This window comes from Vipera berus (assembly GCF_964194415.1).
Source record: "Vipera berus genome assembly, chromosome: 2".
Taxonomy (NCBI): domain Eukaryota; kingdom Metazoa; phylum Chordata; class Lepidosauria; order Squamata; family Viperidae; genus Vipera; species Vipera berus.
In genome coordinates this window covers 119,443,717-119,470,435 of record NC_138203.1, presented here as the reverse complement: position 1 = coordinate 119,470,435, position 26,719 = coordinate 119,443,717, and the positions used below count along the sequence as shown (strand labels likewise).

The 26,719-nt window shown below is 43.1% G+C and overlaps 3 protein-coding genes across 9 annotated transcripts in view; 2 read left to right on the top strand and 1 right to left on the bottom strand.

Annotated features, from left to right (window-relative positions):
- Positions 1-10,229, top strand: part of PDE4A (phosphodiesterase 4A) — a gene marked incomplete at its 5' end in the record, with an annotated part of 90,890 nt that extends 80,661 nt beyond the window's left edge. For all 3 annotated transcript variants that reach the window (XM_081318194.1, XM_081318195.1, XM_081318196.1), the window contains 3 exons: positions 1,382-1,504; positions 4,876-5,058; positions 6,513-10,229. In XM_081318194.1, coding sequence (XP_081174320.1) covers positions 1,382-1,504; positions 4,876-5,058; positions 6,513-6,884 — 678 coding nt within the window. In that variant the 3' untranslated portion in view covers positions 6,885-10,229. The remainder of the gene's footprint in view (positions 1-1,381; positions 1,505-4,875; positions 5,059-6,512) is intronic.
- A 3,957-nt stretch (positions 10,230-14,186) lies between these two features.
- Positions 14,187-20,956, bottom strand: LOC308661621 (kelch-like ECH-associated protein 1). 5 transcript variants are annotated; one of them, XM_081316664.1, is made up of 4 exons: positions 20,862-20,956; positions 17,204-17,864; positions 16,743-16,788; positions 14,187-15,690 (listed from the first exon to the last, which is right to left on the bottom strand). In XM_081316664.1, the coding sequence occupies exons 2-3, from the start codon at positions 17,744-17,746 to the stop codon at positions 16,750-16,752; spliced, it is 582 nt and encodes a 193-aa protein (XP_081172790.1). In that variant the 5' UTR covers positions 17,747-17,864; positions 20,862-20,956; the 3' UTR covers positions 14,187-15,690; positions 16,743-16,749. The 5 variants fall into 5 exon arrangements, 4 of the variants coding, with proteins under 4 accessions (XP_081172790.1, XP_081172789.1, XP_081172787.1 ...); XR_014024987.1 differs by having other exon boundaries at positions 16,743-17,864; XM_081316663.1 differs by having other exon boundaries at positions 14,187-16,788.
- A 122-nt stretch (positions 20,957-21,078) lies between these two features.
- KEAP1 (kelch like ECH associated protein 1) overlaps positions 21,079-26,719 on the top strand; it is a 17,563-nt gene continuing 11,922 nt past the window's right edge. The window contains exon 1 of the mRNA XM_081318257.1: positions 21,079-21,245. The gene's annotated coding sequence lies outside the window, so the exon portion shown is untranslated. The remainder of the gene's footprint in view (positions 21,246-26,719) is intronic.

Below are 26,719 nucleotides of genomic sequence, written 5' to 3'. Positions count from 1 at the left end.
AATAATAATAATAATAATAATAATAATAATAATAATAATAATAATAATAATAATAATAATTATTATTATTATTATTATTATTATTATTATTATTATTATTATTATTATTATTATTATTATTTTATTTGTATACCGCCCTTCTCCCGAAGGACTCAGGGCGGTGAACAGGGCAATAAATACTAAAATACAAAAATACAAAAATTAAGAAAAGATTAATGTCAGAGGAAAGCCAAGCAGATTAGAATAAGTTGCTTTTTCTCCTTGAGGGAGAAAGCCTTAATTAAAAAAACAAAAACACATGTTTTATATTAAATTCCAAGAGAAAGAACAGTAGGGAATAGCTAACAGGCACCCATGCATACATGAGCCCTTAATGCTGGAAGAATTTAATCCGTTGGGTTTTTCAGAGTTTCCTCTTCTGTTTTAAGAAAAATTTGACAAAGTGCAAACTTGTTGAGATGTTGATGCTGTGCAGAATTCTAGAAATGAAAAGGGCAATTCCAGTGGTATTGGAGCTAAAGATTAGAAGATCTGCTGTAAAACATAAGCAGAGTGCTGAAAGAATACTGAGTAATTAAGTATTTCTAAATAAGTCACCAACTATCCTAATATAGCTATAGTTATATTTATTAGATGCAACTGTGGGTTTAATCCAGCAATCAATGAAGACTATCAAACACTTCTTAAACCTGAAGTAACAGATTAAATAATATATGAGGATTTTTTTAAAAAAAAATCTAATTTCTTTCTGAACTATATTTCGAAGAGATGGGGGAGGAAGGATAGGTTAAAAATTCCCTTTGTTTTTTAAGTACAGAAATTCATTTAACCAAGAATAGGCCAGGTGAAACATAGATACTGCTGTGAAGATTTTACCCCTTAATTACTTTTATTTTATCCTGACAATCGATTGTTCATGGCAATTTCTAGTGACTTTAATGTCAGAACCTCAAAACTGTCTGGTTAGCACCTTTTCCTAGTCTTTAATAGGAACAGATGTTTTCAAAATATTGGAAAGAGGATTCTAAACTATGTCCTCTAGGACTTTCTCTAGGAACCATGGAATCACTTAAAAGAATCAATATATAGTGAATCTGGTGATTCTTAAGGATCTTGAAGTTTTCTCATGAAATGGTTATGATAGATAGGAACTTGGCTCAAGATCCAGCCTGTGTCATGAGATGGCATATGATCTTTGGCTTACTGAGAATTTCAAAGTTAACCCATCCACCACAACCTCTGGCTTATGGACTCACAAAAGCTTGCTAAGCTCCTACCCATAAAAGTGTCTTAATCAAGTTCAAAGCTAGGCACATATCAATGTGTGGTGTGAAGTGAGTGAGCAGCAAAACCTTTGTTTATTTCAGTAATTATTTTACAGGTCTTGGCCACCGACATGTCCAAACACATGACTCTCTTGGCTGATCTGAAGACAATGGTGGAGACCAAAAAAGTGACCAGCTCAGGTGTACTTTTGCTGGACAATTACACTGACAGAATACAGGTGAGTGAGGCCCATCCACTTTGAATTAAGAGAAAATCAAAAAAGACAAGGGTAGACAGCTGGGAGCTAAACTTTTCCCAGACAATCTAAGTAAGGATGATGCAAAACTGGCATTGAGCTACGAAGATGGCCTAGGCAACCTGCGAGGAGTTCAGGTTCTTCAAAAGAAGTGTAGTTCAGGTTGAGATCCCAGTCCATCACTTAAGGTTTTACAGGTGAAACTCGAAAAATTAGAATATCGTGCAAAAGTTCATTTATTTCAGTAATGCAACTTAAAAGGGGAAACTAATATATGAGATAGACTCATTACATGCAAAGCAAGATAGTTCAAGCTGTGATTTGTCATAATTGTGATGATTATGGCTTACAGCTCATGAAAACCCTAAATCCACAATCTCAGAAAATTAGAATATTGTGAAAAGGTGCAATATTCTAGGCAATATTCTAGTGTCCCGCTCTAATCAGCTAATTAAGCCACAACACCTGCAAAGGGTTCCTGAGCCTCTAAATGGTCTCTCAGTCTGGTTCAGTAGGAATCACAATCATGGGGAAGACTGCTGACCTGAGAGTTGTGCAGAAAACCATCATTGACACCCTCCATAAGGAGGGAAAGCCTCAAAAGGTAATTGCAAAAGAAGTTGGATGTTCCCAAAGTGCTGTATCAAAGCACATTAATAGAAAGTTATGTGGAAGGGAAAAGTGTGGAAGAAAAAGGTGCACAAGCAGCAGGGATGACCGCAGCCTGGAGAGGATTGTCAGGAAAAGGCCATTCAAAAGTGTTGGGGACTTTCACAAGGAGTGGACTAAGGCTGGAGTCAGTGCATCAAGAGCCATCACACACAGACGGATCCTGGACATGGGCTTCAAATGTCGTATTCCTCTTGTCAAGCCGCTCCTGAACAACAAACGTCAGAAGCGTCTTACCTGGGCTAAAGAAAAACAGACCTGGTCTGTTGCTCAGTGGTCCAAAGTCCTCTTTTCTGATGAGAGCAACTTTTGCATCTCATTTGGAAACCAAGGACTCAGAGTCTGGAGGAAGAATGGAGAGGCACACACTGCAAGATGCTTGAAGTCCAGTGTGAAGTTTCCACAGTCTGTGTTGATTTGGGGAGCCATGTCATCTGCTGGTGTTGGTCCACTGTGCTTCATTAAGTCCAGGGTCAATGCAGCCGTCTACCAGGAGATTTTGGAGCACTTCATGCTTCCTTCCGCAGATGAGCTTTATGGGGATGCTGACTTCATTTTCCAGCAGGACGTGGCACCTGCCCACATTGCCAAAAGCACCAAAACCTGGTTCAATGACCGTGGGATTACTGTGCTTGATTGGCCAGCAAACTCACCTGACCTGAACCCCATAGAGAATTTATGGGGCATTGCCAAGAGAAAGATGAGAGACATGAGACTGAACAATGCAGAAGAGCTGAAGGCCGCTATTGAAGCATCCTGCTCTTCCATAACACCTCAGCAGTGCCACAGGCTGACAGCTTCCATGCCACGCCGCACTGAGGCAGTAATTGCTGCAAAAGGGGCCCAAACCAAGTACTGAGTACATATGCATGTTTATACTTTTCAGAGGTCCGATATTGTTCTATGTACACTCCTTTTTATTGATTGCATGTAATATTCTAATTTTCTGAGATTGTGGATTTGGGGTTTTCATCAGCTGTACGCCATAATCATCACAATTATGTCAATTCACGGCTTGAACTATCTTGCTTTGCATGTAATGAGTCTATCTCATATATTAGTTTCCCCTTTTAAGTTGCATTACTGAAATAAATGAACTTTTGCACGATATTCTAATTTTTCGAGTTTCACCTGTATTTTGTCAAGGAAAATTAGAGGGAGTTTTTTTGTGTTCTTTTGTTCAAAATGCTTCTGTTCCACCTGACAAAATACCTCTGGGCATCAAAACGTTTTACCAGTGGTTACATTGTAACCTCCTGGCCCACCATATACTGTATTACAGCATTTTTCCTAGATGTTGAGATGAAATAGGAAATGAATCATGATAACTTTATAGTTAATTTTTTAAGGTGGTTTGCACATGCCATTCCTTTCCTAGATTTTCCATTTGCCAGTCTCCTATTGCATGGGGCCCCAACCTCTGGGCCATAGCCCACTACCGGGCCGTGGCCTATTCGGAACTGAGCCCTGCGACCACTGGGCCAACTTATGCAAGCAGCGGGCCACCATGCATGCACATGCGCACGCAGCTCAACTCCCACAAGTTGAACTGTGCACACATGCACTTTCGCGGTAGTCTGCTGCTCGCACAAGTCGAGCTGGGCACACATGAAAGTGCCGGCTGCCACTCATATGGCCCGGCTTCCCTCTCCCCCTTCCCGCTGGCCTACCAAGCCACAAAGGTTAATATTGTGGTGAGTTAATATTGGGGGTGAGTTATTGCCCCCCGTTGATAGGGCCCGCAACCTGGGTGTCCTCCTAGACTCACAGCTCTCCTTAGAAGATCACATAGGAGCTGTGACCAGGGGGGCCTTCACTCGGGTTCGCCTGGTGCGCCAACTACGACCTTATCTGGACCTGGATGCCTTACGTACAGTCACCCATGCACTTGTGACCTCTCGCCTTGACTACTGCAACGCTCTTTACATGGGGCTGCCCTTGAGAGCCACCCGGAAGCTTCAACTGGTACAGAGTGCAGCTGCACGAACACTTTTGGGAGCTTCCCGATACTCCCATATTACACCTCTCCTCCGTGAGCTACACTGGCTTCCAGTTGCCTTCCGAGTGAAATTCAAGGTGTTAGTGATGACATACAAAGCCCTACATGGCTTGGGTCCGGAATACCTACGGGAGCACCTACTGCCAGCGTCAACACCCCTCCGTCCTGTGCGCTCCCACAGAGAGGGCCTCCTCAGGGTGCCACCGGTCAGAGAATGCCGGCTGGTGGCCCCCAGGGGGAGAGCATTCTCGGTGGGTGCGCCAACCCTTTGGAACTGCCTGCCTGCCGAAATCCGGACGGCCCCCGACCTTCGCACCTTCCGGCGTGACTTAAAAACCTACCTATTCCAGCAAGCCGGCCTGGCCTGACAGATTTTGGGGTTTCATTTATTCTACTACTGTTTTACTGTATACTTACCTTGCTCTGTACACCGCCCCGAGTCCTTCGGGAGAAGGGCGGTATATAAAAACAAACAAATAAATAAATAAAAATAAATAAACCACAGTCCTATTGGTTTCTGTGTCAGAGAAACATTCCATTGAGGCCCTTTAGTCTTATTCACACACATCCCACTGCATTCAATTTTTAGAGCTTTGATACTCTGAACTGTGGTGATGGGGTGCAGGCAGAGGTACCACACACTGAAGCCTCTGACTGGCCCTGTATTTTTGCCAAATTTCCTCAGGTCCTACGGAACATGGTTCACTGTGCAGACTTGAGCAATCCCACGAAGCCTTTGGAGTTGTATCGGCAGTGGACGGACCGGATCATGGAGGAGTTCTTCAGGCAGGGTGACAAAGAACGGGAGCGAGGCATGGAGATCAGCCCTATGTGTGACAAGCATACAGCCTCTGTGGAAAAGTCACAGGTATGTGTGGTAGCTGTGTGGGATCATAGCTCAGTTGAGGAGGAAGAAAGATCCTGCTCCTATTCTCCCTACTTTTTCTCTTCTGCCAGCATTCAGAGCAGGAATAGCCTTGTCTGGAGGTGGGTATTTGTTGCTATAGAAACCTTAGCTCCATTACAAGGCAGCTCCATCCCAAAGTTGCAGTACAGAACATGGGAGTTTCATTACATAAGACATTTGCAAATAAGAATTTATTGGAGATTATACTATTGTGTGTCCCTTGTGCCCCCCCCATCAAAAAATTGTGCCTAAAGAAAGTAGCTGAGGTTCATTGAACCAGAAGTGGCTGATGTTGATGCTCTCCACCGTGACAGCATCTTAAATGGCCTTTCAGACCAAGCCCATTTTAATCAGGAGGATTCAGCCTGGACTCTGCATTTAACCAGCAATCTGAGCTCCCACTCCACGACTCCTTGGATTAAATCTGTACTAGGAATACATGTTTTCACCCCATCCCCACTTATTATTTAGGATGTTATACACTGTGCTGTTTAACTGGGCAAGAGTGAGGAGTAAGTCCAACATTACATTTAAAAACGCTCTACACCGTTTTAAAATATTTTTAAAAACTCCCTACTATTCAGAAATCCATTCTGGTATGAATGTGGATTGAAAAGTTTTAAAATACATGTGATTGTGTTTCTTGGGGGGGGGGAGGAGAAACTTGCCCCAGATTGCAAGATTGCTTTTTCTCTTGTAGGACTGCTTCCTCTATATCCTGTTGCTTTTTGAAATGTTAAAACAATTCTTATGTCATTATGGAGAGCAAAAGCATTTTCTTTGTATGTACGATAGGGTTATTTAATACATAGTATTAGTGCTAATTTTACCATTTAAAGATATATTTGTGTACATAAAGAAGGGCCAAGGTGCAGAATTTGCTCTAAAGCCTTTTTCAACTTAGATTTCTCCCCTCCTCCAAATTATCAAGATTCCCCAAGAGTGCTAAATTTGGAAGGATCAGAGCAGACAATGGATTCCACTTTATACTTGCAGTCATGAAACAAATTTACCTATTGAGTAGAGAGGAAGTCTTAGGGGGGAAAAACAGGTTTGTACCTCCACCTGTTCTAATATTCTATTTGGCAAATTCTTGAATTGTACAGTACTTGAGAAACTTAGATGAAGGCTCCAGTGATGGATGGGACGCACCCACCTTTTTCTTCCATTGCTGACATTATTTAGGGACATCTCTCTCTTTCTCTCTCTCTCTCTCTCTCTCTCTCTCCCTCTCCCTCTCCCTCCCCCTCCCCCTCCCCCTCCCCCTCTCCCTCCTGGATTCCTTTAGGATGGTGAACATGAATATATGTGTGGCTAGCCTGCTCCAGAGGAGACTCAGGCTGGTTTTGCAGGTGGGAATGGGATATTCCCATGTGTTTTTTTCAGTCTAACCTCTCCTCCTCCTTCTCCTTCAGGTGGGATTCATTGACTACATCGTGCACCCACTGTGGGAGACTTGGGCAGACCTTGTCCACCCTGACGCCCAAGACATTTTGGACACTCTCGAGGACAACAGGGACTGGTATCACAGCATGATCCCCCAAAGTCCCTCCCCACCCCCAGACGATGCCGAGAAGGATGAGGAGGCCTGTCTGGAGAAATTCCAGTTTGAATTAACCCTGGAGGAGGAAGGGGAGGACTCAGAACCATCCGAGAAGGACCGCAGCAGTCCTGGAGACGAGGACAACAGTTACTACACAGCCACAGAAGACCAACACGAGTCCCAGGACAGACAGGACAGACGAACGGACAGTACAGCAGTTGGCACATCCCTTGGCGCATCATGACTGTGGGAAGGGACAACTGAAGAAAGCAAGCTTACCTACAGACACACACACACACACGGAAGTTTTCATGAGGGAGGGGTGGGGATAAAAAAAATGGAAAAAAACTCATTTTTTATTTTTATTGTATTTTTTATAAAAGGAAAACTAAGAAAAAAAGGGGGGGTTGGGGAATACACACAACAACTGTAGAACCAGGTTGGCCCCAGCAAAAGGTAGTAGCCTGCTGCTGTAGTGACTGGCCCAAGCACTCCAGAAATAATTTTTCATTTCTTTTTTTCCCTTCCCTTCATTATTTCTGACTGGTTGTTTTTAATTACTTCATTTTGCTAACTTTTTTAGACTTCTGCAACCAGGAAAGGGAAGAGGGCACTAATGGTATGAGGCATGTATGTAGCAGCAGAGAGGCAAAGCCAATAAGGACTATTTTTAAAATAGTGGTTTTGCCTATTTATAGTAAAACTAGATGCAGTGCAGGAGCTTGACGACAAAAACTGGTAACCATTTGACATAGATACACACAGAGAGAGGGTTCCTGTAGGGCAGTGTTTTTCAACAGCAGCAACTTTTAAGATGTCTGGATTTCAACGCCTAAAATTCCCTATCCATCCATCCATCCTGGCTGGGGGGGGGGATTCTGGGAATTAAAACCCACACATCTTACAAAGATGCAGAGGTTGGGAAACCCTGCTGCAGTTCCTTTGTTCCAGATACGCCCTCCCCATTTAGCTCATGTATTTGTGCCTTTCTTTCATTGGAGGGAAACCTCTGAAGCTCTTCAGATGGCGTCAGAATCTTAACTCCTCTTCTCCAGTGTCCCTTTAGCGCCATCTGGAGGTCCAGGTATTTTTCTCAAGTGCCCTCCAAAGCACAGCTCTCCCAGGTGGATGTTCAAACATTGGAGAAGGGTGAGAGGAAAAGTATTGTTTTTATTTTTGTAAGTTATTTTTTTAAGCTAGTGGTTATTTATTTTTGTGAATTTGCATAAATTTGATTTTTATTATGGACTGATGAGAAAACGTTTGCCCTTGAGGATTTTGTTGCCGTGGCTCGGTGGTTGTTTTTCTCCTTTCTCGGAGCAGTTCTTTCTATTTTCTATTTAATGGATGGTTTGCAGGTTTTTAATTTTTTTTGCCTACAATGCCATAGATTTCCCCCAGAGCAAATGGGAGAAGATACTACTTTTACAGAAAAAAGAAACTGAAAAGGGAACAAGAATCAAAAAACATTCTAAGTTTCCAAATAGCCGAGTCTTCCTCCATTCCTCATTTTGCACAAAAAATAAAAAGGCAATACAGCCAGGATCAAATATTTATGCTGGCTAGCTTGCTTAGACAGCTCTCAGCTGGGGACCTCAGGTGTGAGTATTCCTTCCTTCAGGTTGGAGACGGAATCGGCAGATATGAGGACTGGAGAGAGGGGTGGTGTACGCTGAGTGGTGTTTGTTTTATCGGTGATTTGCCATTTATCTTCTTTATGTGTCCGGATGCTGCTTGATCAATCTCTGAAATGCAGTGCTCCCGGGTTTCTCAGCAACAAAAAGCAGTTGTGTTGAAAGGATCTTCCCATTTCCCCCAGAAGAATAGAAAATTAGCAGCCTTTCCTAATGATCTTTCTGTGTGATGTGGTATATCAACAAGGCTGGAACACAAACATTGATTTAGAGTTGAAATTGGGAGAAGGGGGAAGAGATGGGTTGGGTTTTAATCTGTTATGATTTTCAGGAGAAAGAGCCTCTACCATCCTTGGCTCCAGAGATGGGGATCTGTCTCAGACTCCCTCAGCTACGTAGTAATGGATGGAGTGAGATGGAGGCCATCTTTTTTTATCGGCTCAGAAATCGCCACATCACTTAGCTATAAAGCAGGGAACAAATTGCTTGGATCAGAGTTGAGGCCCCGTTCTAGGAGGTCAGGATAATCAGATGAAAAAGTCACCTGCCTTGAAATCAGATTTAGAGACAATTTTGCCAACAGTGGTTAGCCAAAGGGAATCTGACAGATTTCCTCGTTCCTATAGAGGCTATGAAAGTAATCCCTGAGTCTTGTTCCACATGTTACCATGCCAGATCCCTCTTTCCTCCATCCTGGAGGTGTGTGTAATAGTGTTTCTTCCCAGAAAGTAAAAACTAGGCCCCTCCATGAACCTGCTCTTGATTATCATTTCCCAGGAGAAATCGGTTTGGCTGCTTATTTTCTTTACTTTAACAAGAGTTTGATTTGCTAAATGCAGCATCCTTGCATCTTGGCATTGAAGGGAGAGCATTTTCTCATTCCCAAAATGCATCGCATCAAATGAATATTTGCTGCTAGGTCACTAGTCTTTCACTGGACAAGGAACACTGCGGGATCCAGTCTTCAAAGTTGCAGGACCACGATCCCTTTGGCATTGTTTCGCTGCCTCTGTGGACTAGTCTTGGGCCGGTTGATGTGTGGGTATATTCTCCACCACTTGCTAAGCAGCCATGCCTCCTGCTGTTTACTAGTAGGAAGACAGCTGTAGTCTTGGATTTGTTGGTTTCTTGATTGCAGAGCCATTGAGTGTGTAGCCTAGTCCAGCTTTTCCAGATTCCTGGGAGAGAAGACATACTCCCCCTCCTTTATCCCTCTTATATGGTTACCCGGCACCATTCACGACTCCCATAATCCCCCCCACCGACACCTCAGAAGAGGTGAGGGTGAAGCAATAACAACTAAGCCCTTTTCCTGCCCCATTGCTACAACTGAGCTGTTGAACCAAAGCCAAGTCTCCTCTTTTGCAAAGGTCTCATTCCGCACATGGACACCACCCACTTTGCATTGGCTGCTCCTTAGCCAGCTCTCTTAGCAAAGTAATGTCTCAGGCCTAGGTCAGCCCAAGCTTGGAAGTTGTGGGATATGCTCTGGGGCTGCCGCTTGGGTAGACCTGAGCATTGCCAAGTACTGGCCTGAGACCGTGACAGCTTTGGTTAGCCACATCATACCCTAGGAGAAGGCCAGCTGCACAGAGCGCCTTGGCGAGGTTGCTATCCCTTGGTGGCTGGCCTGCCAAGAGTTGCCATTCCTGCATTGCCAGTCTTTGCAGGAAGGCCAGTGTAGGGCACCTCCTTTCCAACCCAAGGGAGAGAAAACATGGCCATTTCTGAACACAGTACTGTAGCTATTTTCTTTGTATTTTTACTTTTCTTTCTTGAAGCCTCAACCGCAAGGGATAAATAAGAAAGAGAATCTCTTTCTAATTTTCTGTATAGCTTTTATTTTTGTATGCCGTTCTGTTCCACAAGTTTGTTGGGTCAGGTTTGGACTGTACATAATTGTGAATAAGCAGATTGTAAATTATTCTAAAAAGTAAAAAGAATCTTGCAAACAAGATCCCCTTTCCCCTGCCGACCCTTCCTCTCCCACCCTCCACTCCTGCCAGGGGTCACACTGTGCTCGGGAGCATCCAGGGAGAAGAAAGAGAGCTCTGGGAGACTCTCCAGCTGCATTTTCTCAAGGTCTCTAGGGCACAGGCCCCACTGCACCCCCCTCCACCATCCCTTTCTCCTGTCTGTGTATTTATGGTGTAATATAGACACACTGGACATTGTAGACTTGTCATTTTTCCTTGCAGTGTCGTTAATCAGCTGTTGCAATGTTCTCTCTCAGATGTTACCAAACCGTTCAACAGCCAAGCTCACAAATAAATCAGGAGGAAGGGATTCTCTGTGCCTCCAAAGACGACCTGGCTTCTCTGCAAGGCTGCGTGAATTGGGGAGGGGAGGGGTGAGGTGGGAAAGGAAGCAAGATGCAGCTGCAGCCTTCTCCAAACTAGCAACTTCTCAAGGTGTTTGACTACAGTTCCCATCATTTTGACTCAAGGTGATAACCCCACGGATGACTACTGTTTGTAGTCGGATGCATAGGGAGAACACTAGGTTGAGCAAGCTATGGCAGTAATTTTCAACTGCTCAGATCATTAATAGGTCAAAGAGAAATAGTATTTAAGCTAAAGGAACGCTTCAAAGACTTTTGTACCTTAATGCTAGAAAGGCAAGTAGGGACTAAACTCACGAATGGAATGTTAAACTAATGAAATAATTTATTCCAAAGGATTAGGTTAGATAAAAGGAGAGGAAAAATGGCCCTACGTGTGAAGGATGTGACTTCATATATTGAGACTCTGAAGGAGGATCCAACTGAGACCCTGTAAGTAAGAATAAAATGAAGGCGAAACAAAGTTATTACTGGAGAGTGTGCTATAGGCACATCTGGATCATGTCTTCCTGGACTGAATTATGGAATCAGTCTTTTCCCTAAAGGATTTAAGGAAAACAATGGGTAGCTTAAAGTAAATGTGGCTATCATGAAGTCCCAGTCTTTCTATGATCCCTAAGAAATCATGGAGAACCGGTATAGTTCCAGAGGATGAGGAAAGACTTATCATCAAAAAAAAGAGCTAGTGGGAGAGGATTTAAGTTAACAACAGATTAAAAGTTTTACATAACACTAAGCAAATTAAGCTTAAAACTAAATGAAATGGATGTTTCATGAGCATTTAAAATAAAATGCGTTGATTGGCAAGAGAGAACGGCTTTATCAAAAGCAAATGTCAACCTACATCTTTTTCTGATAGAGTGTGACATATTCAGTTGACAGGGATATAGGTTCCTTGATGTCAGTGAAACATTCATCTCCCATAACATTAGCAGGGAAGACCAACAAGTATAGGTTGGCTTATGCTACCGGACCCTGTGTTGCTCAACATATATTTATAAATTATTTGGATAAGGGGTTAAATATATGATCACCCGATCTGCCGATGGCCAAAAGTTAAGAGGGACTGCAACATCTTAATGGGAAATATTAAGATTTAAGAGGATTGTGAAAAGGTGAAACAGGCAGAAGGCAATAAAATGAATTTCAGCTGGGACAAATGCAAAGTCCTTGATTTGGATAGGAAAAAGAAAGCCTATACTCAGTTGCAGTACATTCCTCGACATGCTTCACCACATGTCCCATTGCCATTTTCCGTTAGGAGTTTCAAATGCAAGTTCATAATCCCTTTAGCATAGCACATGCTGATTCGTACTAAGTACCTTCGCTCAAAACCTTTTCATTATTGTCAGTTTCTCGAATTTCATGTTGCATCATTACTTCTATGCTTCAATGAACCAGTTTTCACTCAATGATCCACTTTCTTGAACCATTAACTTCCCAGTAAGACAGTTGACAGTAAAAAAAAAGTAAACTCTGCTTGTCTAAATTGGAGATTGTACAAATGAGTGATTGGCCTAATATTTTGCAGAAAGCAGTTAGGCTGTGACTGGGAGAGACACTGCCAATTATTACCTTTTCTTGTTGATAGTATGATCTCCTGAAAGCACCTAGCAAATTTTCCAATTAAGTGTCACCAGTTTGCAATCTCCTTGGTGAAAATGGAAATCCTTCACTCACCCTGAAAAAGCCATACAACATCCTACCTAGGAGGTTACTGGCAGTAAATAAAGACAAGTGGAAGGTGGGGGTGGAGGGTGATACTAAGTGAGGCAGCAAGTTTGAAAGAAGGCTGATGGGTCTCCATGGTGCACTGATAATCTACAAATAGGTCTGAAAATAGCCTAATGGATACTCAATGGATACAAGTGGCTACAATTGCCTTCAGTACCCACATGAGTCTAGCCCAGGGGTGTCAAACTGCCGACCCACGGGCCGGACACATCACGCGGAAGCCTTGCCCACCCCATTGCCAGCAATGGCAAAACTGTCTAAATACATTGTGCGATGTCACGTGATGTCGCAAGTTTGACATGTCTGGTCTAGCCTGTCATTAAGAACACAGGTATTCCTGTAAAACTGCACACACAACTTTGCCTGTGATTAGACAGAAATATTGTTGTGTGTGGTTAGAAGTCCACCTACTCCATTCCTCCTATGTTCAACCTGCTTTATTCTTAAGTCATTCTACTAAATCAAAAATTGGGAAAAACAGGAAAGGATCTAATCAAAGGTTATTTTGCAATTATTAGCTGTTTCTGTCCATGTACATCACAGAAATGAGGGGGCCACCAGCAGTTTCTCTGGGATACATGGGTTGATTCTGGCTGAAGGAGGCAGTCCTGCAAATAACTTACTGCCAAGTCAGGCAATATTTCATAGCCTTTTGAATTACACTCAAAAGCTAATAGGAAGCCAGTGTAGATCTGCAATACCAGCATATTGTGTTCATTGCAATAGATGCCAGCTACAATCTTTCACATGATGAGCTAAGAAGTTTCTGAGTGACCTTCAGACTGGTCTTCCACATGTAGAGTGCAATGCAGGACTACAGGCATGTAATGATGAGAGCATTAGTTACAGCTGTGAGGTCCTCCTGTTCCTGGTAGGACTGGCAAAAGTTACAGAAAGACCTCCTGGTCACACCTGCCAATCTATACCAATAGCCAGGAGGACCTTTCCAGTAAAGGGTTTTATTGCATTAACGTACTGCAGGTGGAAGGAGGTATTGCGGTTAAAGGAGTTGCTCCAGTTTTACAGGTTGACCAAATAAAGGTCAGACTGAGATCGCCAAATCTGGGATGATGCCCCTATGAGCCCCTCTACAAGGGAGATGAGCAGTTAAAAAGTCTGATATATAAATAAATACTACAGATCTTCTCCTGTGTTAGTCAATCCAGAGACAACACTAGGGCAGTCACAGCACCTCAAAGTACATATGGCAACTCCATCTCGCTTGAACTCAAGATGTCAAAGGTAAGCTGGGTATAGCCAAAGACCTATGCCCAGCAATTGCTTCTGATAAAAAAAAGTTGATGGAAAGAAGCTGGGAATGGAGGCATCAACATAAGGACACTTCATCTTGAGACATCCTAAACTGCACTGGGAGGGAAAGGCATCAATGCACCATTCTCAGGTAGATGAATAGTGGTTTCTCAGCATCATCCCATATTTGGAGATCTCAGTCTGACCCTTATTTGGTCATCTAGCACAGAGTTAATGCAGAATATTGGTGTCAAGCTGCCGGCCTGCAGGCTGGTTGCATCATATGGAGGCTGCGCCTACCCCAGCTCTGGCAATGCAAAAAGTTGCGATACATCACGACACGTCAAATGACGTGGAGTTTGACACCCATGCAATAGAAGAATCCATCATCTCAATTTCTCCTTTTTACAAGTGAGTCCACTAGAATCTGCCTGTGCTGTCATCTCCTGGACACACTGTGCAACCACAACTCCTAGGAAGGGTGGGTAAACCCCAGTGAAGTGACAGCCATCACTTGTTGCCCCCCAGCTATCCTTGCAGCTGCACGCTTTCAAGCTCTTTCAAACTCTTCAACAGAGACCTGTTTTCCTGCTTGCTAAGGCTGAAATCAACTGCAGCAATAGAATTCAGATTATTGTGCTATAGCAGCTTTCCTTAAGGAAGTGCCCCTGCCAAGCTTGGATTAGGATTATGGGGGGACTGACTGGGAAATTATCAGAGTTATAGACCCAACAGATTCTCAAGGGTATCAAGTTGGGCAAGACTCTGGTACCTCTGTGAAAGCAATTTGAGCCCTACGTAGGTGAAGGAAGTAGGTGAAGATTGCTAATAAATTTTGCCAATGGAAACGGCAATTGGTGCTGGTGCTATTCATCTGAGCGGCGAGGACTGCGGTGTTCCACCAGTCACAGTGCGTAAACCATGGAACCACATAAATGAGTCATGCTTACAGGCTCTTTGATAATTAGCAAAAGAACAGGAGATGGAAATCAGAAAAGAAAGGGATCCAGACTCTCAGCCAAATACACTGATTGTCAATGCCCCAGGAGAACAGTCATGTTTATGAACTAGAAGTCTGGTGAATCCAAAGAGGACCTATAGATCAAAGGATTTGGACTGGCACTTCAAAAATGATAATAATCCTAAAAGGAAAATGAGTGGATTCTTCTAGGTTTAATGTAGGTGCCAATACTACTGTTGACAACTGGCTGAAATAATCACCCTGCATATTTTTCCTCCCACATAGCACCTCCTAAACTCAATTTATCAGATGTGATCCCCAAGGAAACCAGATCATTTCTGAGGAGTAAAACAGATTTTTTAATTCAGTTCAATCTGTCGAGAATATTAAACTGTAATTTAGTAGGGTAAGTGACAATCCATGGGCAAGACTGGATATCTATAAAACGTGAGTAAGACTTATGGACATCTCGTAAGATAAATGCAGCACAATAGAAATAAGAAACACAGAAAAAAATATTGGGTTTGAAAATGGCATTTTTATGAGACACACATGAGGTATTTTCTAAGGTTTTTCTTCATTTCTTTGTATTTTAATATTATACCTCATTTCTTTCTGTCTATCATTCCCCCCATATGTGGTTACTGTGTGGCGTATCAGTGTCTATATGTATTCATGTGTATGTGTCCCTTGGGGATACATGACAGGCAAATCAAGGAATAACTTTCTTGGATGACAGTTTGAATCAGCAGTAGGAAGATAATAAAAATTCTTACAGCTTGAAATGTGGTTCTTGGTACTAGTACAAGGATTACAAATAAGCCCACAAGAAGCTGGACTCTTCATTCTCATTTTGCTATCAGGACTGACTAGACTGTCCACTGAAGAACAGAAACAGTGTGCAATATTTATGCCTATTGCAAAATACATTTGAGGCAATATCATTAGTAGACCAAATGAAGTTTAATAAAGCGTGCAAGTTTCCAATTTTTAGAAGAATTCTTCCTCAGCAAAGATGGTAATTAATCAGACAATCAGATTGGAGGGGGAATTCAAACGAGAGATTCAATCCATCTTTGCAAGAGTTCTGTATCTGATGAGGCCCAATCTGTAGCTTCCATCTTAAACTCTGAAAATAGAAGCTACAGATTAGGCCTCCTCAGATACAAAATGGATGTCAGATTACATACAAGTTCTCTTACGGTCTACTAGGATGAAGAAACAGGCAAACGGTTGTTTCCTTATAAAATCCAGGTATTGAATTAATTTTGTTCCAAACAAAAGCTTTCCCTGTGGGAGGTTTAGTTTATCATTACATTTGAACACCTGGTCAGGTTAACTTATTAGACTGACTTTAAGTAGCAAATGCTCCATTTTTGTCACAAAGGTTGAATGTTCATATTAACCCAAACTCAAATGATCTTCTGTGGCTTGTTCACTGCACAAGTGTCGAAAACATTGTAAACCGCACAATTGTCCAACACAAAATACCTCCAAACCAATTATCATATTTTGTCCCGTTTCTAACGCTTCACACACATTTAAAAAGCTGTGGTGTGTCTGGGTGTTTAATCTCACGATTTCTTCCCGGGCCTCTGCTGCAGCTTTGCCTTTAAATCTTTTGCCAACACCAACCAGGAATTCTAACCAAGTTAGTGTGCAAAGACAAAGGATGTGCAGAGAGATGAAGGGGAATAACCACAATCTGCCCCTCCTTTATCCAATCACTCAGATTTGGGACTGACAAGGAAGGAAACCCAAGGAAGGCAGATGGGCTGCAAAATTAGGAATTCTGTTCTACTTGGTCCGCTCTTCTGGACGGGCTTTCACTGATCACACAAAGCAAAGCTTCATCGGTGTCTGATGATAAAGCTCTTTCTGGTGCATTCAGCAGAGAAATCAAAGGGGCCAGTGGAGCGGGGAGAAAGCAATGCCAGGGTCCTTTGCCAATCCATGTTACTTTATGCTGGATCAGCAGGGAGTGGCAGAAACACCCAATTCATGATCACTCCCTGCTTCCTCTAGTCTTCCGAAATGGCTGGAAAATGAACCCTGCACTGGAAAAAGAGGAAGCCATGCCTACCCAGCCAGCCTACGGCATTCGCAATTCTTCCCCCCCAAAACAGACTTTGACATTTAATCTTATAATTTAAGAAGAAAGCAAGCAAGCAAAATTCTTACAGGCTAGTTATTGTTTGGAGCTTGCCAACTTCTCTTCTGAAGGTGACTAAACAAAAAAAGGAGGGAGGATATTTTTGAATATTATGAACATGGAGCAGTGCTACTACATTCGCTGACACAAAGTCTGTGCACAGACTTCACCCAAGGGCAAGAAAACACTCGCTTCCCTCCAGAGTCTCACGTGACAAACAGGGTCCCTATTTTATTTTGCACCATTTAGCCAGATGATAGGTTCTCCCAGCAGAAATACTGCTATGGGCAAGTTTAGGGGCTTAGAGGTGGACAAATAGTATCTTGCCTGTTTGGAAGAGATAGAAGAGCTGTTCTTGCATAATCAAGAACAGCAAATAAATTGTGAAAGGCAGTCAAAAGCAAAGCCATCTTATAATTCAAACTCCCTTTGGAGGTATACCAGACTGCCCCTCTTCCCCTAGGTGCCCTTTCCTTGCACAGGGTCTCACCTCTCCAAAATGCATGTAGATATATTCCCGTGCCCGCTGGTGCAGTTCGGTACAGCCAATCTGTTCAGCGAAGTTGGCGATGCCAATGGCATTACTGGGGTCCAGCTGCTGCACCAAAAAATCACAGCAGGCCTTCACCACACTGTCTATCTGGTACATGACAGCCCCATTCATAACATGCAGCACACACTGCTCGCCCACGGAAATGGAGGCAGTGTAGGCAAATTCAATCAGGCGCTCCATTACTTTGGGGTGGATGCCCTCGATGGGGACTATCTCCATACCCTGTTCCCGGAGGCCCATGGTGAACATGGCCTTGAAGACTGGACTGGAGGAGGCCAGCACCACCTTGTGAGCCTGAAAGTCGGCCGGGGGAATGTCCTTGTATTTGACCCGCAAGGTGACGTCACAAAGTTGCTGACTTAGGCGCAACTGATTCATGATGTTGAAAGCTTGCTTGGTGTGATCCTCCAGGGTGTAGCTGAAGGTGCGACTGCCATTGTGCGAGGGAGTCACCTCCGCCTTGCACTCTGGGGCATACATCACAGAAGCAGTTGCATTGCACGAAGGAATGCAGTAAAAGAGCAGGGGCACCAGCAGAGGCGGCTAAGCTGGGGGCCTTGCTACAGAGGCCTGGCATGCAGCAGCAAAGTCTTGATACCTGCACAGGGGACAGAGAAGCAAGAGGTCTGGTTAGGTAGTGTACGACCCAAGGCAATAGCTCACTTCTGGCTTTGCACTGCTGTGCGCTCAGGAGGCAGAAGGCACCTCCTTTGCTCCATGAACATACCATCCCTCCAGAAGATCATCTTTAACCTCCCCACATCCATGAAGCAGGCACGCTGGCTGCATGTATATATATGTGGTTTGCCAGACACAGAACCTTCAGTCTTAGCTCCAAAGAATATCAGGTACACTTGAAATGGAGAGAATTAAAAAGTTTAAAAAATCAAAATACTTATGAGGGAAAATTGCTCAGATTAAGCTATTCCCCCTACCCCCTTTTTCAATTAGAAGAGGGAGCAAGGTGGTCTTTTTCGCCTGGTTCCCTCAGGTCAACCAGAAGCACAGATAACTTTCTGTGGAGAGCCCATACAATGCCACTCTGTGCTACTTAACACAGTCATTATGACTCAGCAGGCTATAACCTAGGACTGCTTAGTCATTCCAAGGCCACTGAGGTGTGTAGGTATTTTCCCCACTATTTGGACTGGAATCAATATGCTATTGTGAGATTATTTCATATTCCTCTTTCACAGTAGTTTGTGGCTTTTTCGGGTGCCTACAAGTAGTGGTGACTTTTAGCAACTGCCTGGACAAGTCTCTGAAGTTTTCATGGCAAAATTTCAGAAGTGAGTTGCCCTTGTGTTCAGGCTAAGCTGGAAGCCAAGAGAAACTCTGACTAAATGAGCAAGATGGGTCATAATGGACCAGACTCCGAAGACATCCTGTAAACCCCTTCACTGCCACCTGTCCATTTCTTTTAATCCACAGATGTGACTTATTTATGAAAGGCATTTTAATCAAAAGACTCAATGAATCCAACGAAATGAAAGAGAAAAAAAAAGCCCCTAGAAATTTAACAGAAGGTGAGGTAGTGTTTGCAGAAAGATGGGGACAATTATTTATTGTGCCTTTCTGATGAAGATTCTTAAAACTGGCATTGCATTCAGCCTGGTGGCCATGTGTTTTGATAAAATTACTGTAGCAGTTGCATACTCGGTTCACACGATCACATACAACAAGAAAGGTGCTTTCATACACAACTACACACACCGTTGCTGTATGCTCAGGGGTTAAAATTTGCCAAACACAAAATGCCTGGGGAATCCAGTTCAGCTGCTGCATGAAAATTATCCTGCTTATTCCACCAAGAGACAAGATGACAGCAGACAGCAGGAATCTTTAGGCTTTCAGGTGGCAAATCAGCCTACGTAAGAGCAAGGTTGGGCAGTATTCTGATTGCTTGACCTCGAAAATTGCCATAATATATTCTCAAGAAATGAAAAAACACAAATTTATTTATTCATTCAATTTGCATGGCCACTCTCTCCCCTAGAGGAGTTTGAGTGGCTTAGAATTCTAAAACTGGGTTTTTCAAGTTTGGCAACTTTAAAAGTACAGACTTAAACTCCCAGAAATTCCCTAGCCAGAATGCTATAACCAAGATATACCAAAGCTGGTAACCAAAAACCAATACAAAACATTGATAACCAGTTGAAAATAAAAATAACCAGTCAACAGCTAGCAAGTCAAGTCAGCAAGGCCACTGTAAAAGTAGCCCATCATTGCCAAAATTTGTTTTGCTATAATTTTTTTTAAAAAAACCCAATAATAATATGAGGATTCTCCAAAAAGAAGATAGGTTTCTGGGGGAAAGCATATATTCCTCTCTTTAATGTAGTACAATAAAGGGAAGTAATATTCTGCTTTCCCCCCCACTTGCCAGTTTCTTCTGTCTTACCAAAAAGACAGAAGAAACTGGCAAGTGGGGGAAAAGCAGATTATTACTTCCCTTTATTGTACTAATTAAAGAGAGGAATATAAGCACTGCCTATAAACAAAGGGCAGTTATCTTAGAAAAAGATGCATAAAAAGAAGTTACAGATTTGGGGAAGAGAATGGTGGAAGGCAGGAAGAGACAGAAATCATATTCAACGTGGAGGCTTTACGAAAGACAAAATGGGCAATTATATAAAATACAGAAAAATAGTCTCCACTATAAAATGTGAGCTTCAACTACCAGAATTCTCTAACCAATATGAATTCTGGGAGTTGAAATCCGTCCATATTAATGTTGCCAAGACTGACAAAGACTGCTTTAAACAATTGGGACTCAGAACTGACAAATCCCTACACACAAATCTCCAAAATTGAGGAGGTTTCCGTCCCTTACAAATGTTTAATGACTTAATATTCCTTCCAAATTCACTTCCCTTCGCCACATCAAAAGAAAAAAAATTATAATCTTTTATCTATTTCTTTTTCCAGAGAAACCGTCCCAGCTCCTGCCAACCTAGCAGTTCGAAAGCACGTAAAAATGCAAGTAGAAAAATAGGGACCACTCCGGTGGGAAGGTAACAGGTTCCGTGCGCCTTTGGCGTCTAGTCATGCCGACCACATGACCACGGAGACGTCCTCGGACAAGCGCTGGCTCTTCGGCTTTGAAACGGAGATGAGCACCGGCCCCTAGAGTTGGAAACGACTAGCACGCATGTGCGGGGGAACCTTTACCTTTACTAGCAATAGAAGTTCGCCGAGTGATTTAGGCCAATCTGGGGGTAAAGCAGAGCGCCAAGGGCTCCTGGAAGAAATTAAATTAAGCGCCACAATCTCAACTTCATGCTGTCAACAAAATGCTGATGGGAAATCCGGGAGCTGCCCGGTTGGGATTGGATTTTATTTACCCCCCACCCACTAGGTTCCCCTCCTCAAATTAACCCCCGTCTGAATGCCTTAAAGTTCGCCTCCTCCTCACGCCAGCACGGCAACTACTTCCTGCAACCCCAAATTTTGCAAACGTGTTTGAAAGCCTCTGCCCTCGTTCCCCTGCTTCCCTTCTCGGGCCAGATGGGGAAAGTGAGCTGCAGCCCGCTCGGGCACCCCAGCACGGCGGGAAAGGAGTGGAAGCGCTTCCGCGCATTTGTAATGGGCGTACCTCCCTCCGCTCTTCGCTTTCGCCTTTCCCCAGCGCGGAAGCTCCATTTCCTTCCCCGAGTTGGCCTCGCCTTTGGATCCGCCTCCGCCCGGCCCCGCGCCTCCCTTTAGCAACCCGCCTCCCCTGCGAGCCGAGTCGGCCTGCGCTTGGCAAGCTAGGGGACTCTTATTCTGAAAGCGGGGCGGCCAGTGCTCTCACTTGCTTAGTCATGGTGACTTACACCCCATCTTCTTCTCCTCCTCCCGCCCTCCTCGCTTTCCCCACCCGCAGTGGCGGCTGTCTGCACTATGGAGGGACAGAAGAGGTGGGGCGCGCAGCTGGACGGAGGTGGGGAAGGAGGAGGAGGCGGCGGCCGAAGCGGGCATCGGGGGCAACCATGGACGGGTGAGTTAGACCCCGAGCGCCAGCGGTTCTGGACCCCGAGCGCGGGCGGGAGCTGGCCGCGAGCGCTCTGCTGCGCCTCCCTCTCTCCATCCATCCATTCCGAGCAACGGAGCGCGTAGTTAGACAAAGCGGCTCGAATCCACCCTTCTGCCGGAGTTGGAAGGCTACAAGGCTTCCCGCTCTCTTCTTCCCGGAGCTCCGAGGGGCGACCGCTGGTCGATGGCGGGGAGGGAGAACGGCTCGAATTCTCTTGCAAGCCGCCGAGAGCGGGACAGGTGGCTCGTTCTTGGCTTCGGAGCGGCCGGAGCCGGAGCGCGTTCCCCGCTTTCGTCGTGCGGTAGGCGAGGCGGCTGTTGGACGAGGCGCTGTTTTTTTGATTGCGAGAGGGAGTAAGGTACGAGGGGGTGCAGACTTCCGGGCTTTGCAGTTGGAGCGGGAGAGAGGCGAGGCCTGGAGGTCGGCGTACCTGGGTCGGAAGTTGGAAGAAGGCAATTTTAAACCGTGTCAGTGGGATCCCGGGTGGTGTCGGTGCGCGTCTGAGCCGAGTGCGTACAAGGGATCTCGGGCTAGCGTCTTACATTTTGTGGAAAGAAAGGAACGGCCCGCAGCCTGGACTGGGAAAATTGAGGAAATCAGAGAATGCTGGGCCAAGTTTTTCCTAGTGGAACAACACGTGTGAGCCGTAAACGAAATGGCTGAGTTTGTATGTGGTCGCCGGAAAATCTTGGGCAGCAATTCCGTGAAGGAAGGCTTGTCGTCCAGCCCGCTGGCCCAACCACAGTGACATCAACCCAGCTCTCTTCAGCGTCTCTTTTAGGTGACCTCATCCTTAACTGTCAGCTAAAGCCTGGGGTGTGGAGAAACAGGGATAGCGAGTTGTGAGCAAAGGAATAATGTGTTGATTGATTCTTGATACTTTGTAAAAACCAATTCAAAATATATTGTAAACTGATTTTTAGAAATTCAAGACTTACAAAAAGCCTCCCCTGCCATCTCTTAGATTTGGGGCCTTCCGTATCTGTTGCATTTCAAAAATGCTTATTAGGAGCTCCAGTCTCCTGCAGGCCCAGGTGCCTGAGCTAGTGCTGACTTGGAGCTGCAACCCAGTACATATTGAAGGCCTTGGGTAAAAAAATTGTCCATTCATATACTATAGTCCAAAGCTTCTGTGTTATGGCTTTTATGTTTTGTTAAATGTTACAGAAGGAAGTGCTTCTTGATTAAACAAGACAAGCAAAATTGGGAGTAAAGATTATCTGTCATACTTTAGATTTCATTTCCAACTAAAAGAGCAAGCTGGAGCTTTGTGGTGTTCCTTTTTTTTTGCTGATCCTTTAATACTGTACTTGATTGCTCCAGCAACTACAGCAGGAGGATTGTGCTGACTACAACTTTCAGCTACCTTAGCCTGTATGGATAACAAGGATGCTGGGCATTGTAGTTCAGCAACGCTTGAGGACCAAGAGTATTCCACAAGAAATAAAGTTAGGGCTTTTTTAAGTTGAACTCAACTCCTGGTATTTCCATGCAGTTTTCTTAACAACAATATACAAGTAGCTTGCTACTGCTGTTTTCATAGGATGTTTTTTTAATTATTTCCCAGTCTAACCTTTGTTTTTCTGGATTTTTTCTGTATAAGTAGTAACCAGGTCCAATGCTGCTAGAGTCTTGAGCATAACTATAAAGTTTGCTTTATTGAAAAGAAAAAAGTATTTTGGTACAATTTAACAACATTCCTAAACTGTAGAATAGAGTATGTTAGAAAGAAATAGAGTTCTTTTAAAGGTTGCACCAAAGATTGACCATTTAATTTCTGTTACCAATGTGAGCAAACCTAGAGGAGTTAAATTGACATGGGAAAAGGAATCCTAGCAAGGAATTAGAGCAAACTGTTATAAACTGGAAGCAGGTAAATGCTCATTAAGCAAGATACATTGCTTAATTGTCTTAAAGGTGTTTTTAGCATCTTGCAAAAAGTGATTGATAGATACATCATATCATGATAGCTCCACTAGCTATAGAAAAACCTAGGAATGCAGGTATAAAAGACTCTAGATTCACAAGCTTCTTTCTTGGGGTTCTCTGCAAGTGTAACAGGTTTATGTTATTCTCATTGGAATATGGGGAATCCTTGGAAGCGGCCTTGCCGCTTCAGCTGGGAATTCAGTATGCAGATGAAGCAACTGGTTATGGAGCAGAGGTAGTAACTGGCAAGGTTTCTTGGCATGGTTTTCAACAACTCTCAGCCTGTTTCTGCTCAACTTGCACACTTGTCCTCTCTTTTAAGAAACTATTCATCAAGAGGCCCAGAAGTAGTACAAGAATGGGATGTTTTTGCATCACTGTTTACAGAGAGCAGAGTGACACTCTTGAATCAAGTTCTAAAGTTGACCTTTCCTCCTAAAAGCACATGACTTTGGAAGGAGGAAGGCTTTGTTTACCTGTAGTAGTAGATAGGCATCTGGCCTTTAGATTATCCTCCTGGGCTTGACAACATGGTCAAAGTGTGCTTAGAATTATTACTGCTTTAATTGGTAGTTACAAGATTTAAAGAAATATGCACATATGCCCATTTTATTTATTTCACATATATTCATTTATTTTTTGTTTACAAGGGTTTTTTTTCTTTGTTCCAAACTCAGATCTAGAAAATAATTGAAAAATGTATATTAGGCTAAAAGGCCAAAACTTTGATGGCCTGGCAAAACCTAATATTGATATGGTGTTTTTTGTGATATTTTTCTTTTTATTTTATTTATTTTTATCCCATCTTTATTGTTTTTACAAATAACTCAAGGTGGCAAACATATCCAATGCCCCTTTCTCCTACCATTTTTCCCCACAACAACATTGTGAGATAAGCTGGACTGAGAGAGTGGCCCAAAGTTAGCTGGCTTTCATGGTTAAGACAGGACTAGAACTCATGGTCACTGTTTCTAGCCTGATGCCTTAACCACTAGACCAAACTGGCTCTCTATACTTGCCTTTCCCCAAATTTGTGCCCAGCTTTTGTTTTATGTGGAAACTGATTGCACCAGTGGAGATAGAGTGGAATCTACCAACAGGATATGTTGGATCTGTTTCCCTTTTCTGATATTCTTAAGGTACTCATATGCTATCTCTGTTTAACTAATGGGAGGGTAAGTTCTGACATATCTGTATTTGTATATTATAGCCAGGATTTTCAAACACACATGGCAGACAGTTCTTGACTACTTTTCCTTGCTACTGTTGTTGGGGGGGGGGGGAGAGATGGACATAGATACATTTACAAGCAGCCTTGGCTGACTTCTCGAAAGTCAGAATCTGAAGCCATGGTTTCTTTTTGGTATCTGTTCCCTGAGTTGTTTGGGAAAGAGGAGCCAGGTTTATAATCCATTTATTAGAAAAAAATTCACATGTTTAGACACTAGAGAGACGGAAACAAGCACAAGGAATTGAGCAGCATGTATTAGAATGATGGTTCATTCATGATACGTCACATTTTTTGACAATTCCAGCTAACTCCGACATGTAAATATTCCCATTTCATTTAATGCATGATTTTCTGCTCTGATGCTAACATTTTGGAAGCAAATCCTGTATTTGTATTAGATCAGTTTTAGCGGGAACTAACATAGCTATAGAGATGCATGGAAATGATTGTTTTGATTCCCTTCCTAGGACATGTGCAATTTTTGTCCAGTGTTCTTGCAACATCTCTTAAAGCATTGGAAGATGACCACAGCTCATCTACTGAATCTGAAAAAATTACACAGAAATAACAGTTTTAATAAACAAATCCGTTTGTACCCCACTTATTTTTATTAAGCAATAAGCCCATCAACACTGGAATTATTTTGGCAGACTATTGGATTTACTATTTGTAAGAAAGAGTATCCCTCCCTTTTTAACCCATCACAGAATATTGATACTGGTACTATGATAGACAAGAGTTTTTAGATCCCTACTAGCACACTAAACTGGTTAGATAAAAGTAAGATGGAACCATAGAGCCTTGTTGTTCCAGAAGACTTTAATGTGCTCACCAGGTTGGAGTTATCAGTGTTAAGATGGGTAGTTTTTATTTACCCTCTAATAAATTCCATGTGCTGATAATAAAGCCTGCTAACTGCTATATTTGATCTATACCGATGATGTCATTGATAACATTCTACGGAGAAAATTCTACCAATATAATTTTAATTTTATATTATTAAGGCAGCAGCTGTAAAAAACTTTTTTAAAAAAATACCAACTTTTGAACTGGGATCCTTGCACACCTAAATTTGAGTATACAGTATATGGGCAAACTGATGTTTACAAGTACAATAGTGAGAACCCCTGGTACAGAACTTAAATTATTGTTTCTTCATATTTTCCAACCTTACTGCATTTTTGTTACTAGAATGTTTGCTACCTTCCCCAAACCTCTTCCAGTTTTTCACCCCTATCCTGGGTGTTTTGTAACCCAGAGAAAACAAAAGATACCGTACTTCCTTGTGCCCAATTAGATGACTCAGTTAAGACCACATTTCTGGCTTCATAATTCACTTCGTAGGTGTGCTACAGAAGGAAAATGCATCCTCTGTGACACACAGTTTCCATTTCTAGTTAGAAAGAACAAGCCCTTATTTGCTTATGTTGGGTTGAGAGAGCTCCTGGTCCACTCATCCTGGTCTGATGAAGACTTGATTGCTTCTTTGCCAGCATGAGAGGTCTGGCATGAGAGCAGAGCTTTGAATCAGAGCAGTGCCTGTGAGGAAAGTGAGGATGTTTGTGAATTTTGCTCTGGCTAGTCAAGAAAAACATCAGGAACCGGTAAGGCAAAGACAAACCATAATGGGTCATATCCTTCCTAAGGACCTATCTAAAATTACTCTACTACATGGAGAGCAAGAAATGGGTATTATGAAGAAATTCAGACTTAAATAGCTCTCTCCTTGGCAGCCTGTAGCTTGTTTTCATTAGGTCATGGGAGGTGAGTCAAGCTTGAGGAAACAGGGCAAAATGTCAAAATCCTCGATTCACATTCCACACAAAGATAAAGAGATCTCAAGCTACTTGAATTTAATTGCTTCTGTGCTGAAATTGCTGGATTCACCAATCAGATAAGAAGCACATAAAGTACATTTAGGAGCGGTCTGTCTTTAAGTCTGGAGCACATTTTGAGCCTAGGGGTTTATGTTCAATAAAGATTAGAGTTTGAAGTCCTTTAAAATTAAAGCCCAATCTTGCTTGCTCTATTTCCATAGTTTTAGCTGAAATGGAAAAGACCATTTGCTGGGAATTAGATATCCAGTTTGCTACAATCCCCATTTCCATAAACTTGGTGGCTTATCACTCAGCCAACTGGTCCCTTTGATAGAAGTATACATAAGCTGTTGACCAGTTCTGCACTTGAGATTAAATTGCAGCTTATTCTAGGAAGAATAGGCTACATTGATGATTCAGTATAATGCCCCTCCGTAAACATAGTTTGCAAACTATAGTGG